This window comes from Leptodactylus fuscus, chromosome 2, assembly GCF_031893055.1.
Source record: "Leptodactylus fuscus isolate aLepFus1 chromosome 2, aLepFus1.hap2, whole genome shotgun sequence".
NCBI classification, from domain to species: domain Eukaryota; kingdom Metazoa; phylum Chordata; class Amphibia; order Anura; family Leptodactylidae; genus Leptodactylus; species Leptodactylus fuscus.
The window spans coordinates 238,419,207-238,431,105 of NC_134266.1; the positions used below are offsets into that span (position 1 = coordinate 238,419,207).

The window sequence follows — 11,899 nt, forward strand, 5'->3', positions numbered from 1 at the left end:
ACTGTTATACTGTGTGCACACTAGGTGTCATGTATCACATGCTACTGAATGTACTATAGAAAATTCTCCCCACCTGCTTTGTAATCTTGCATTGTGCAAATCAGAAACACTTAAAGAGTACCTTTCACTACCTCTAACATGTCCAGCTCTTTACATCATTTAATAGGCACTGTTCTGGTGATTCTGGCACAATAGGAATTTTTTCTCTGGCCCCCACCATTCCTGAGCAGTCAGTGCAGTTAGTTTTGGTGCCTAATATACTACTTAGTCTCTGTACTGTCAGGAGGGCAGTGTCAGGCCGGAGCAGACAAGGGGTGTGATTCTGAGCTCTGACACTGGTTGCCTCTGATTGGAGCTCTGAATCCCACATCCTGCCTGACACCAACCCACCTGACACTACAGAGCTTAAAGGGGTTGTCCCATGAAAAGCATCCTATCTATACTGCTACTTTATGTGGATTTAAGACTTTTCCTAAATACATTGCTTTATCAAAACTGCTTTGTTTGGCCGCTATCTTAATTTATTCACTTCATTGTTGACACTGCATTTCTATGGCCACTGGGCTTATCTGCGCTGCCTGTTCTCAGGGGGGAGGGAGGGGCTGACAAGCAACGGAGCTCCTCAGATAGGGGAGGGGGGAGGTGAGAGCTCTGGGATTACTGTGCTGTCTATCTTCAGCTTTTCCACTTATCAGCCGGTTTAATTGAATTTGGCTGATAAGGGCTGAGATAAGGAGTCCTTTACCTCTATATGTAATGCAAGCTGACTCAAATCCAGCTCTGCGACATCAGTTTGCACATCAGCTTCATACTGTGGTAATGCATAGCAGATAGCAGAGCAAGTGAAACCCCGCCCACCAATGTGCTGAGAAATCCAGGAAGTGAAGAGAGCACAGAGCCTTCAGGCTGCAGGTTATGGGAAAACCCCTTTAAATAGCACATCAGGCACCAAAACTAACTGAACTTGTTCCTCTGGAATGGTGGGGGCTAGAGAGAAAATTCCAACTGTGCTGGAATCAGTGGAACAGTTAAGTGATGCTAAGAATCTCAATTCATGGAGGTGGTGAAAGGTCCTCTTTAGAGACCATTTACATCTTGTTTTGACCATTCTTTACATTTGGAATGGAACCCTCAAATGGGTATCTGTGCATAGAGTCCAGTGTTGAAAAAAGAACAGTTCCATTTCTGTTTCCATTTCCATCTAAGATAAGATAAGATAATCCTTTAATAGTCCCACAGTGGGGAAATTTCTTGAATCATTTTAGACTGTATATGTTTTAGGAACTTTTAGGAACTTTTTGGCGGAGTCTTGTATGACATGTTTTGTTTTTGTTTAGGAAAGTTTGGATTATTTTGGGGAGCGTAGGACTGATACATCTGTCAGCACCAAATTCCAAGGTGTGGAAACTCCATCCCAGGTAAGATTTCTGTTTGGAGTTAGTTTATAGGTGTGGTTTATATTATTAGTGTAAAGGCTTTTTAATCTTGTTTATGAAACATGTACGGACAGATTTACAATGTGTCTTTTCCTTCGCTCATTATCTGTCACTCAAGCTTTCTATGTAGTGTGACTTTGGTAGGTAAGTTGTGCTTGTTTACCAATGACACAAAAGGGTGTCATAGGTTTGTTACTCCTCGAGGGGTTTTTAACATGGAAAAACATCTAGCTTTACTAGAAGAAGGTTGGAAACTACAGTTCAACATTTCCAAATATATGGTAATGCTCTTGGGGCTAAGAAACCCTGTGAATTGTATTGGCAGTTCCGTGTTTATACCAAGGAATTCAGAAGATAAGATCTAGAGATGGGCGAACCTCTAAAAATCCATTCAATTTCGGGTTTGGACGAAGCGAACCAGAAGTGAAATTATTATAGTGTGGGCACTCTTCATGTGCCCGGGGTCATCTCTGAGGTACAATCACAGGCTTCACTGGTGACCCTGGGCATGTGACATCACCCGTAGAGGAGGCCTATTACATACCTCCCAACCGTCCCGATTTCCGCGGGACAGTCACGATTTGGGTGACATGTCCCGCGGTCCCGGTTGGAGGGAGGTATGTCCCGATTTCAACTCAGATCTGCGTCCAGAGGACGCAGATCTGAGTTGAACACACATGCGGCTGAAGGAAGGAGCTGACACAGGTCAGCTCCTCACTTCGTCGCTGCCCGCCTCTCTCCTTGACACATGCGGCTGAAGCTGCTCGCTTGCTCGCTTCGCCGCTGCGTCTCTCTCTCGCTGACACATGCGGCTGAAGCGAGGAGCTGACCTGTGTCAGCTCCTCCCTTCACTGCTGCCGCCGGCTCCTGGCTTGTAGACACGATGTACAAGCCAGGAGCCTGCGGCAGCAGCGAAGCGAGGAGCTGACACAGGTTAGCTCCTCGCTTCAGCCGCATGTGTCAGCGAGAGAGAGACGCAGCGGCGAAGCGAGCACGCGAGCAGCTTCAGCCACATGTGTCAGGGAGAGAGGCGGGCAGCGGCGAAGCAAGGAGCTGACCTGTGTCAGCTCCTTCCTTCAGCCGCATGTGTCGGCGGGCAGAGAGCGGCGAGGGAGCAGAGGAGAAGGTAAGTTTAATGTGGAGGTGGAACGTGAATCTGGGGGCAGATGAAGGAGAGGACGGCATGACATTGGGGCAGAGATGGGGGACATGAATCTGGGGGCAGAGATGGAGAGGACATGAATCTGAGGGCAGAGATGGGGGACATGAATCTGGGGGCAGAGATGGAGAGGACATGAATTTGGGGGCAGAGATGGAGGGACATGAATCTGGGGGCAGAGATGGAGGGACAGGAATCTGGGGGCAGAGATGTGGGACATGAATCTGGGGGCAGAGATGGAGGGACATGAATCTGGGGGCAGAGATGTGGGACATGAATCTGGGGCAGAGATGGAAGAGGGACATGAAACTGGGGGCAGATGAAGGGTGTATATGAAACTGGGGGAGAGATAGAGGGGGGACATATAATTTACGGGTGACTGTAGGAGGATTATACTGTGTGCGGGCACATGAAAAATTAACGAGTGGGTGGAGTCAACACAAAAGTGGGTGGGGCTAAATTTGCCGTGGCGCGCTATGCGCGCCGCACATTTTGTCCCTCTTTCGGTTCTTCAAAAGTTGGGAGGTATGCCTATTATACTCTTGGGTTGGAAGTGGTCAGGAGTGGCTCTCCAACAAAAGGGAGGTCAGATAGCCAGGGGGTCGATACCAGATGAGCAGTGCAGTACAGAATAGAAATCCAAGAGAACAGTCAAAAGTAAAGCCAGAGGTCAGGAATATGTATAGAGATAAAAAACAGCAAATAGTAGATAGTCAGCACGTACAATGCAATAGCAAGTGCCACAGTGAACAGAAGCAAACAATAAATAGGAAGGAAGAACCCTCCCAGACTTGATAGGAAGAAAGGCTGTCAATCACACAGGTAAGGCTAAGATTAACTATTTGAGAAGCAGAGGGAAACCAAGGTGAGAGAATAGGAAAGTGTTCAGATAATACAAGAAGAACTCAAAACATGGAATCACAGCCGGCTCCACGTCCTGCGCCACAGCATGTCACCGGAGGATGGCGCTGAAGCCCGGATGAGCAAGGATGTTATACTGACCAAACTAAGTGTAAACGTTTCAGTGCTACTTTTCATATGAATGTCGAGATCTGACCTGTCTTTGTTCTGTGGTATTTTAGAGCAGATACGTATGTTATTATGAAATTCTGAAGAACAAGTACGGGTTACAGATGCCACCAGAGAAATCTCTCAGGATCCGAAGCATAAGAATCCACTCCATTCAAGGTACCTGGATTGAATATAAGACAATTGATAACAATATGACAACTAGCTTGATACATCAGTTAAAGGGGGTCAGTTGTCCCCAAATTGCTGGTCCTACTTATTAGAAAGGTCCTTATATAATAAACTCCAGTTATCATCTGTAATCTGTAGGAAACCTGGCAATAAGCATTACATTTACTTGCAGCACCACAGGGGAAATTAAACTACACCATGCCCTTTCAAATCAATGAGTTGCCTTTGTAATGCAAGACAGGACAGGTCCTCCAGAGCTAGAGACACTCTTTACAACTGCTCTCTTTTGTGGCCAAGCAATGAAGATCTTTACAGGGGTTGTCCACTATCAGACCAATATCAATTCCTTGTGGTTTTCTAGATCTCTGTTTGCTGTCATTTATCCTGCTTATTTCCAGTGGATAAAAATCAGTCCTTGGTCATGTGATATACAGTCCACGGGCATGTAGTGTACAGTAGCATGTATGCATGTATGTAGTATACAGTTCATGGTCATGTGATGGACACATAGGTGCACCTGTGTGTTCATCACATGATCATGGACTGTATATCACATGATCATGGACTGATTTGGATTATTTTTCTCACTCATTTCAGTCAAGGCAGAATATGAGATGTGACAGCAGAGAAACACAACTGTTGAGTCAGGGTTCTGCCTTTCAGCACCGTCAACCATGTCTTCTTCATCTTCACTGACACTGATATTCCCCATAGTCCAAGTCTTCCTTTTCTTCCTCTTCTTGATGAGTTGGATGAGAAGAGGCAGTTTTTTTTTGGATGTATAAGAGGAAGAGGAGGAAGACAAGATTGATGGTGGTGATACAGTTAGTACTGGTAGGGGCACTGTAAAGGCACAGAAGGATCTAATTGCCATCATGAGTAAAAAAAGCAGGGAAGATGATGAAATTACTGAATCCGATGATGATGATTCTATTACAGATAAGATCTGGAAACCGGGTCAAGGTGACAGGGTGACGTCAGTGGAAGAGGGTGTTAGTAACTGCAATAGTAACAATGCCATCCGATGTGCATCTACAACAACCAAAAAACCTGCCTGGGGTAGGTCAAAGGCAAGCACGGGTGATGGTGATGGTGGCACTGGCAGACACATTTCCACCGCGTCTGTTGTTGGCAGCAGCAGCTTTTTGTGGTCATCTCCTGTACAGGAAATTTTTTGTACACTACCAAATGACAAATCTATGGCAAGGTGCGAGATCTGCAAAGAGAAAATTAGCTATGGCCATGCAGATATTCATGTTGGAATTAGATGTCTTTTTACTTACATGAAATGGTGTCACCAGCTCATTTGGATTTGGCAAAATAGAACTGGCACTGAAAAGCAAAGTGAGCAAGACCATTCTACTCCTTCTCCCCATGATCTTATTTGTAGGCAGGCCACATCCACACCTAGCATATGGTCATGGTCATTATCATCATCATCATTTCCGTCTGCTACTCTCCCATGCTAATAGTCAATTATCCATAAGTGAATTGGTCTGGTCTGCGACTTTAACTCATACCTGGCCATGTTACTGGCAGTGTAATTGCTGCTGTACCACTTAGTGAATTCCACTGTATTTCACCAACTGATGGCTTGCTTGTCTTCATGGAGAATATCTAGCTGCCATGATATCACCATATCGGCCTCTCCTTGGATATGTCTATGTGGAAAAAAGTGCAGGCCACCATCAGCACATGGAGCAGCAATTATGTGCAGGGACAATACATAGCTTTCATGGCCCATGGGGTCATAGTTTTGAGTGGCAACAGCCACAGTTCTTAAATGCAGAAAGAAAAGGTGGTAGTACTGACACCAGTCCGTGGATACAGGCCCAGTTTCAATACAAGGTGGGACCCTTCCACCTCCTCCAGTTCCTCCCCACTTGACCATTTCTTGCCCCCAACTTCACCAGAAAAAGCCAATGCTTCCACTCTCCCGCCTTCATTTCAAGGCTGTATGATGAAGCAAAATGGCGTGGCACAGTGCTACATGCTGGACCATCTGGTTGTAGAAGGCAGTAGAAGGGTTTGAAAGACTACTGCATGCAGCAAACTTCATGTACAATGTTTTATTTTAAAATCCTCCATTGGAGCTTCATAAAGGAAGCTTGTCACCTTCTGAAGCCCTTTCAGGAGGCTCAGTCCACCAAACGTGTCAGCAACAGGCACAACTGCATATATATTCTTCCATATATATTTTACAGGAAACATTTACAGACCATAATTACATTTTTCTTCAAATTTTGTCAATGGTCATTCTATCAACACTATGTTGTTGTGGTATTTGCTCCCATAAAGGGATAATGGGCAGGACAGTCCAGGTTCTCTTCTGCCTCTCAAGTGTTCTCATTTAGAAGGCAAACTTTTCTTGAAACTCTGTAAATTGTCACTCTGCCATTACTATGTAGCATTTCCCAAAAGGATAACTGGCAGGATAATCCGGGTCCTCTTCTGGCTCCCAAGCGCTCAAGATCAGAGAATCCTTTCCATTTCAGAAGATATTCCAGCTTTTCCAGTTGGCAGGCCAAATTCTTGAAATTCTGTATTTGTCACTCGTCCACCTCTAATGCTATGTTGCTGCGGTATCTACTCTCATTATGGGATACCTTATGGCAACTGGTCTTAACCCCATCCTGACATCTGCCGTGATAGTACGGCAAATATGGGTATTTAAATATGGTGACCGCTTAGGAGCCGAGTGGCTGCCGTACCGACAGGGTCCCTACTGTATTATACAGTAGGGGCCCGACGCCCACGATAAGTACCCACAAGCATCTTTCCAAAAACAGGATCATGGCAGTGCAGTGTATGGTAAACACGGACTTGGTATCCATGGCCTATCATTCGTTTTTCCATACACATACATATCATTGTCACTTTGACATAACTTTAGCCGTGTTTGTCAAGAAGTGGGCTAGCTAGAGTCCTGGGAGCCTTGACAGTGTCATACACAATGTTTTCAGCCAATTTATGACTTATTCAACCCGAAACAAATCTTTGAACCAAACCACCGAAACTTGACCAAGCATGATGCTTGGTTTTGGTCAATGTGTACTAAAATATTTATTTTTATTATAGGAATAGGAAGAAGCAATGGGAGCGATATGAAGGTCCAGATAATAGTTAAGAAGGAATTAGTATTCCAGTGCGTTTGTGAGACTCAAGAAAGGTGCAAGGTATGTATGAGATGGAGTAATGATACATGGGATTGTGAGTGATGGTAGGTTACAGTGCAGTGCAAGAATATAGTTTACTATACACGTTAAATAGGTGCAGCTATTAGCAATTCCTTATGATCCCTAAACACATGCATGCTTGGCTTGGACAGGTGTGCATGTTTTCTGGATAGGGAGAAAGGAGTAAGCTGGTGTCAGACATCTCTGGTGGTGGCTAATCTTCCAAAAGGATCGGGCATAATAAAATTCATCTGCCCCCTGGCAGCTGGCAGGACACCCTCGTATGATGAATAGCAGTATGAAGGGTAGAGATAAGCCATAGGGTGGAGAGCAGCGGCGTGATACACAATAGACTAAAGAGCAGAGCAAGACTACGGAGTGGAGACAAGTACAAGATGCTGAAGTGCTGTGACTATGTAGACTATGTCTGTATATTAAGATGCCCCTTCTATGGTTTTTTTCTTGAACCATAGCTGTTTTTTGATGCTGGAAACAATTCGGTGGTCATCAGCTTAGAAGATTGTCCCTTCATCTCCGGAGATGTCAAAGTCAGATTTGAATCTAATGCTGTAAGTATATGCACAGTATGCATGTATATATTATATTCATATCAGTGGCATAACTAGGAATGGCGGGGCCCCGTGGCGAACTTTTGACATCCCCCTCCCCGACTGACACCGAAGGTCTGGACCAACTGACCACTGCCCCCTCCCCCACACTATAATGCCCCACAGTGACCCCTGCACACAGTATTATACTGCATAGTGGCCCCTGCACACTGTATTGTACCCCATAGTGGCCCCTGCACACAGTATTATACTCCATAGTGGCCCCTGCACACTGTATTGTACCCCATAGTGGCCCCTGCACACAGTATTATACTCCATAGTGGCCCCTGCACACTGTATTGTACCCCATAGTGGCCCCTGCACACAGTGTTATGCCCCATGTGGCCCCTGCATACAGTATTATCCCCCATAGTGGCCCCTGCACACAGTATTATTCTCCATAGTGGCCCCTGCACACAGTATTTTGCCCCATAATGAACACCCATAAACAATTATTATACTCTGGGGTCTTTTCAGACCCCAGAGTATAATAATCGGTGACCCGGGGCGATAAAAAGTAAAAATACACTGTTACTTACCTATTTCCCGGCTCCGCTGCATTCTCCGGCGCTGTCGGCTATCTTCAATGACGGCCGGGATGTCATGTGACCGGGGTAGCCTGCGTCGCGACGCATAAGGACGCAGGCCCGGTCATGTGACATCACGCAAGTAGGCGCCAAGCATGCCCGGAGCGCGGAGAGGTAAATAACAAAGTTTTTTATGTTCTGTTACCTCTCCGGGGCCTCCGATCATTATACTCGGGGTCCGAAAAGACCCCCGAGTATAATAGTGCTTGTGGGGCCTGCGGCGTTACTTACCGATCCCGGCCCCTGCCAGGATCGGTAAGTAAGTAGGGCCCATTACTGGCTACGGCCTATTAAAAAAAACAAAAAAACACAGGGGTAGCGGCTGTCGCCGGGCCCCTAATGTCCCAGGCCCTGTGGCAGCCGCTACCCCGGTAGTTTCGCCACTGATTCATATATAGCTTTCTAGAAGGGTTCCCAAGAAACATAAAATAAGAAATATATCGACTTTACATATCGTAGATGTTATATAACAGAATGGAAAACTAGAATCTACTGACCAAAGCAGATGGTGAACAAGTTACTACTACCTACTACTCACTATCTCAGGTCACTGGGCCATGCTTGTTTGGATAAGACTTTTTTTTCTATGTTTTTGCTATATAACCTGTATTTACTGAAAATTGTTTCTATATTGGATGAAGATTCACCTTAAGCGTCTGCTGCACAACTCGGTCTATTCTGGATTTGTCAAGGTTTTTGACGATTGACTTTTGAGGAAAGATGTAAATCCAAAACATGACTTTAGTGTATTGTATATGTGGCGTCTCCATACTGCGGTATACAAAACAGATCTGGAGATGTATTTTTAGTTAATGAAATTCCTCTGTAATGCTAAGTTGTCGGACAAGATTTGACCACATTTTATATTTTACAAATGGTTAAAAGCAGCTGGCCATTGTGACACATGTATAATAGTAAATGGCATCTATAGGGTCAAGCAGTTTTTTGCAACTTTGGAAACTTATTGGCTGTCATATATAAGCATTGTACATGAATCTGTTTAAGAATAGGGTCACATCAGTGCCTGGATTCCATTCAGGGTTTCCGTCCCCGAATCCGCTTGAAAAATATGGAGAAAAGTTCTGCCAGCAGGGTTTTTCTCAGTGCATTTTTCTGGTGGAAGCCTGGCAGAAACCTAGCAGTCAATGGAGTCCACGGGTTTCCACGGGTAGCCGCTTTTTAAGCAGCTTGAATTCCTTTTTTTCGGCTCCCTATATGGAACCGAAAAACGGAAACCTTCCTGTTCTGAGTAGAGAGGTGATTGGACACGAGAGCCCTCACTCCATTCATTTCAATGGGATCTCCAGAGATAGCCAGGGGTGGTCCCACTGAAATGAATGAAGCGGGGCACACTTCTTCAACCTCTACTCCTTCAGAACAGTGAGGTCCCCATTGGTTGGTCCTCTACCAATCTGCCACTTATCCCCTATCCTTTGCTAAAATGGGAGAACCTGTTTTAAGGGCAATGTCTCTTATCAGGGGGGGTTCACATCTGCGCCCGTGCGCGCTTTAAGCAATCCAGCTGGGTTTCCGTCTTCTGCCCCGAGACACTGGACAGGGGACAAAAACCCGGCAGTCAGTTTTCAAACCCATTCAAGTGAATGGGTTTGAAAAGTGAGCGCCTGTGAGCGTTTTGTACCTGTCCGAAACCGTTTTTTTTAACAGAACACAAAGACGGACATGCAGAACTTTGTGTCCAATTAAAAAAGAAAAACTGTTTCGCCGTGGATAGGTACAAAACGCTCACGGGCGCTCACTTTTTCCGTCCCCTGTACAGTTTCTCAAGGCAGAAGATGGAAACCCAGCAGGATTGCTTAAAGCGCACACGGGCGCAGATGTGAACCCGCCCTTACTGGTCTTGGCACTAGTTATATTTACGTGACCTCTACTGTTAACAGAAATGCCTGGATATACTTATAGTACTATAAACCAATCTTATTACAATAAAATTAGAAAACAGTAAGTACTATGAACCTAGGCTTAAGGATTGTACATGGGTACTATATATCTGCGAATATCTTTGTGGACATAGCCAGAGGTGTAACTTGAAATTCCTGTAATATCTATCTATCTATCTATCTATCTATCTATCTATCTATCTATCTATCTATCTATCTATCTATCTACCTCATGTCACTTCCAATAGTGGTATATGTAATGTGGCAGAAGGGCCTAGTGGTAACTGCTATGGCTGGCCATCCTATATCTACACCCCTGGGCACAGCAGAGGTTTCCACTGTAACGACTGGGTCTACAGAATCGTTGCTGGCCGCCTATCAAATGTTGTGCCCATTACTGATGGCTGTATCCTGCAGGGTTACATTATGTCCAGAAGGTTATTGATGTATGCTCTCTTTCCTTTAGGGTCTACCTAAAGGCTACGATGACTGTCCGTTTTACTTCTGGTTCAATACATCATTTGTAGAAAATAACAGGTAAGGAATCCATTGTGCTGTAGTACATTAAATCGATTGTCTGTCCCCACACGATTTCAATGGGAGCATGGGCCAATGGGGCAGCTACAGATCTAGCGCAAGTGCAAGAATTGGAGAAAACACCAAAAATGGCGTTTTAGGCTTATAATACACAGTGAGCAGCTGAAAAATTAAAATGGCTCTGTCTTTTCTGCCTTCAGACTGCGGGCTGCCATAAACAGTGATCTGTAGTCTGCTGGCCGATATTATAAAGAAACTGCATTCAATTGGGTTATTCTGCATTAAGCATTATCTGCTCTCCACTGTGTGAATGCACGAGTAGTGCACAAGCGAGTCCCATCTATCCCATGTGCACTACCGCTCCATTTCAACAGGGATGTCGAGGACCATCATTCCTGTTTTTGGTTGGACCCCCAATGATCATACATTTAGGGGCATATTTCTGAAGACTGGCATATTGATCTCCATGCATCGGATCCCCGACACTGGCTGAAGACAAGGCGCACGCCTCTTCATACACGCGATAGCTCCTCTACTAGGCCATGTGCCTGTGCTGAAATCTTCGCCAGCTACAAACTAGCATAGATCTTAGTGATCATTCATTCTAGTAAACTGGTCCAAATGATATTCAATTATATCAAATGGTATTACATGTATCACACTTTGGTTTGCATGAAAGAAGGAGGCGCAGAAACGCCAGTTGCGATATTATTGTCCATTCCGTTTCTAACCCCTTTACGTAAAGTCATATTGTCTGTCTTAGCACATGTTCTATATGCTTTATTTTTACCCTTTTTTAGGCTTTACCTTTCTAAAAATGAATTGGACAATCCTCACAAAGAGAAATCTGGAAAACTCTACAGTGATCAGTTTGCGGTTGAAGTAAACTTTGAGTCTTGACAAATTGCCGGAGCCCTTGTCCGAGAGATCTGCACCTCACTGTGATATGTACTGAAGAATCTGAAGCGCCAATGTGCCATATTGTTTTGTTCTTTTTTATATTCTAAACTTTTTATACAGTTGTTAATATGTACAGTATATAATGCGAATATTATACAGATATATGCATGTGAGATATGTTGACTTTTTAATGTAGTAAGTTAAGTTAAGTTTCCTTGGGGTTTGGTGGTATTATATACCACTCTGTCAGCTTTGCCGCTATGCATCCGTGCTGTTAGTTTTGGAACCGATATCCTTCCACTGTCAGAAGGATGGGGCTTACGGCCAAGCAACATTACTGGGATGTGAGGAATGTCCCCCCTCCTGCCTTCATTACAAGGCTATGGAAGAGTACTGTA

At 44.7% G+C, this 11,899-nt stretch overlaps 1 protein-coding gene across 2 annotated transcripts in view; it reads left to right on the top strand.

Moving 5' to 3' along the window:
• The window catches only part of LOC142195851 (phosphatidylinositol 3,4,5-trisphosphate 3-phosphatase TPTE2-like), a 41,517-nt gene extending 29,618 nt beyond the window's left edge, over nucleotides 1–11,899 (top strand). For both annotated transcript variants that reach the window (XM_075265916.1, XM_075265919.1), the window contains exons 14-19: nucleotides 1,338–1,418; nucleotides 3,678–3,783; nucleotides 6,874–6,971; nucleotides 7,445–7,540; nucleotides 10,531–10,601; nucleotides 11,402–11,899. In XM_075265916.1, coding sequence (XP_075122017.1) covers nucleotides 1,338–1,418; nucleotides 3,678–3,783; nucleotides 6,874–6,971; nucleotides 7,445–7,540; nucleotides 10,531–10,601; nucleotides 11,402–11,501 — 552 coding nt within the window. In that variant the 3' untranslated portion in view covers nucleotides 11,502–11,899. The remainder of the gene's footprint in view (nucleotides 1–1,337; nucleotides 1,419–3,677; nucleotides 3,784–6,873; nucleotides 6,972–7,444; nucleotides 7,541–10,530; nucleotides 10,602–11,401) is intronic.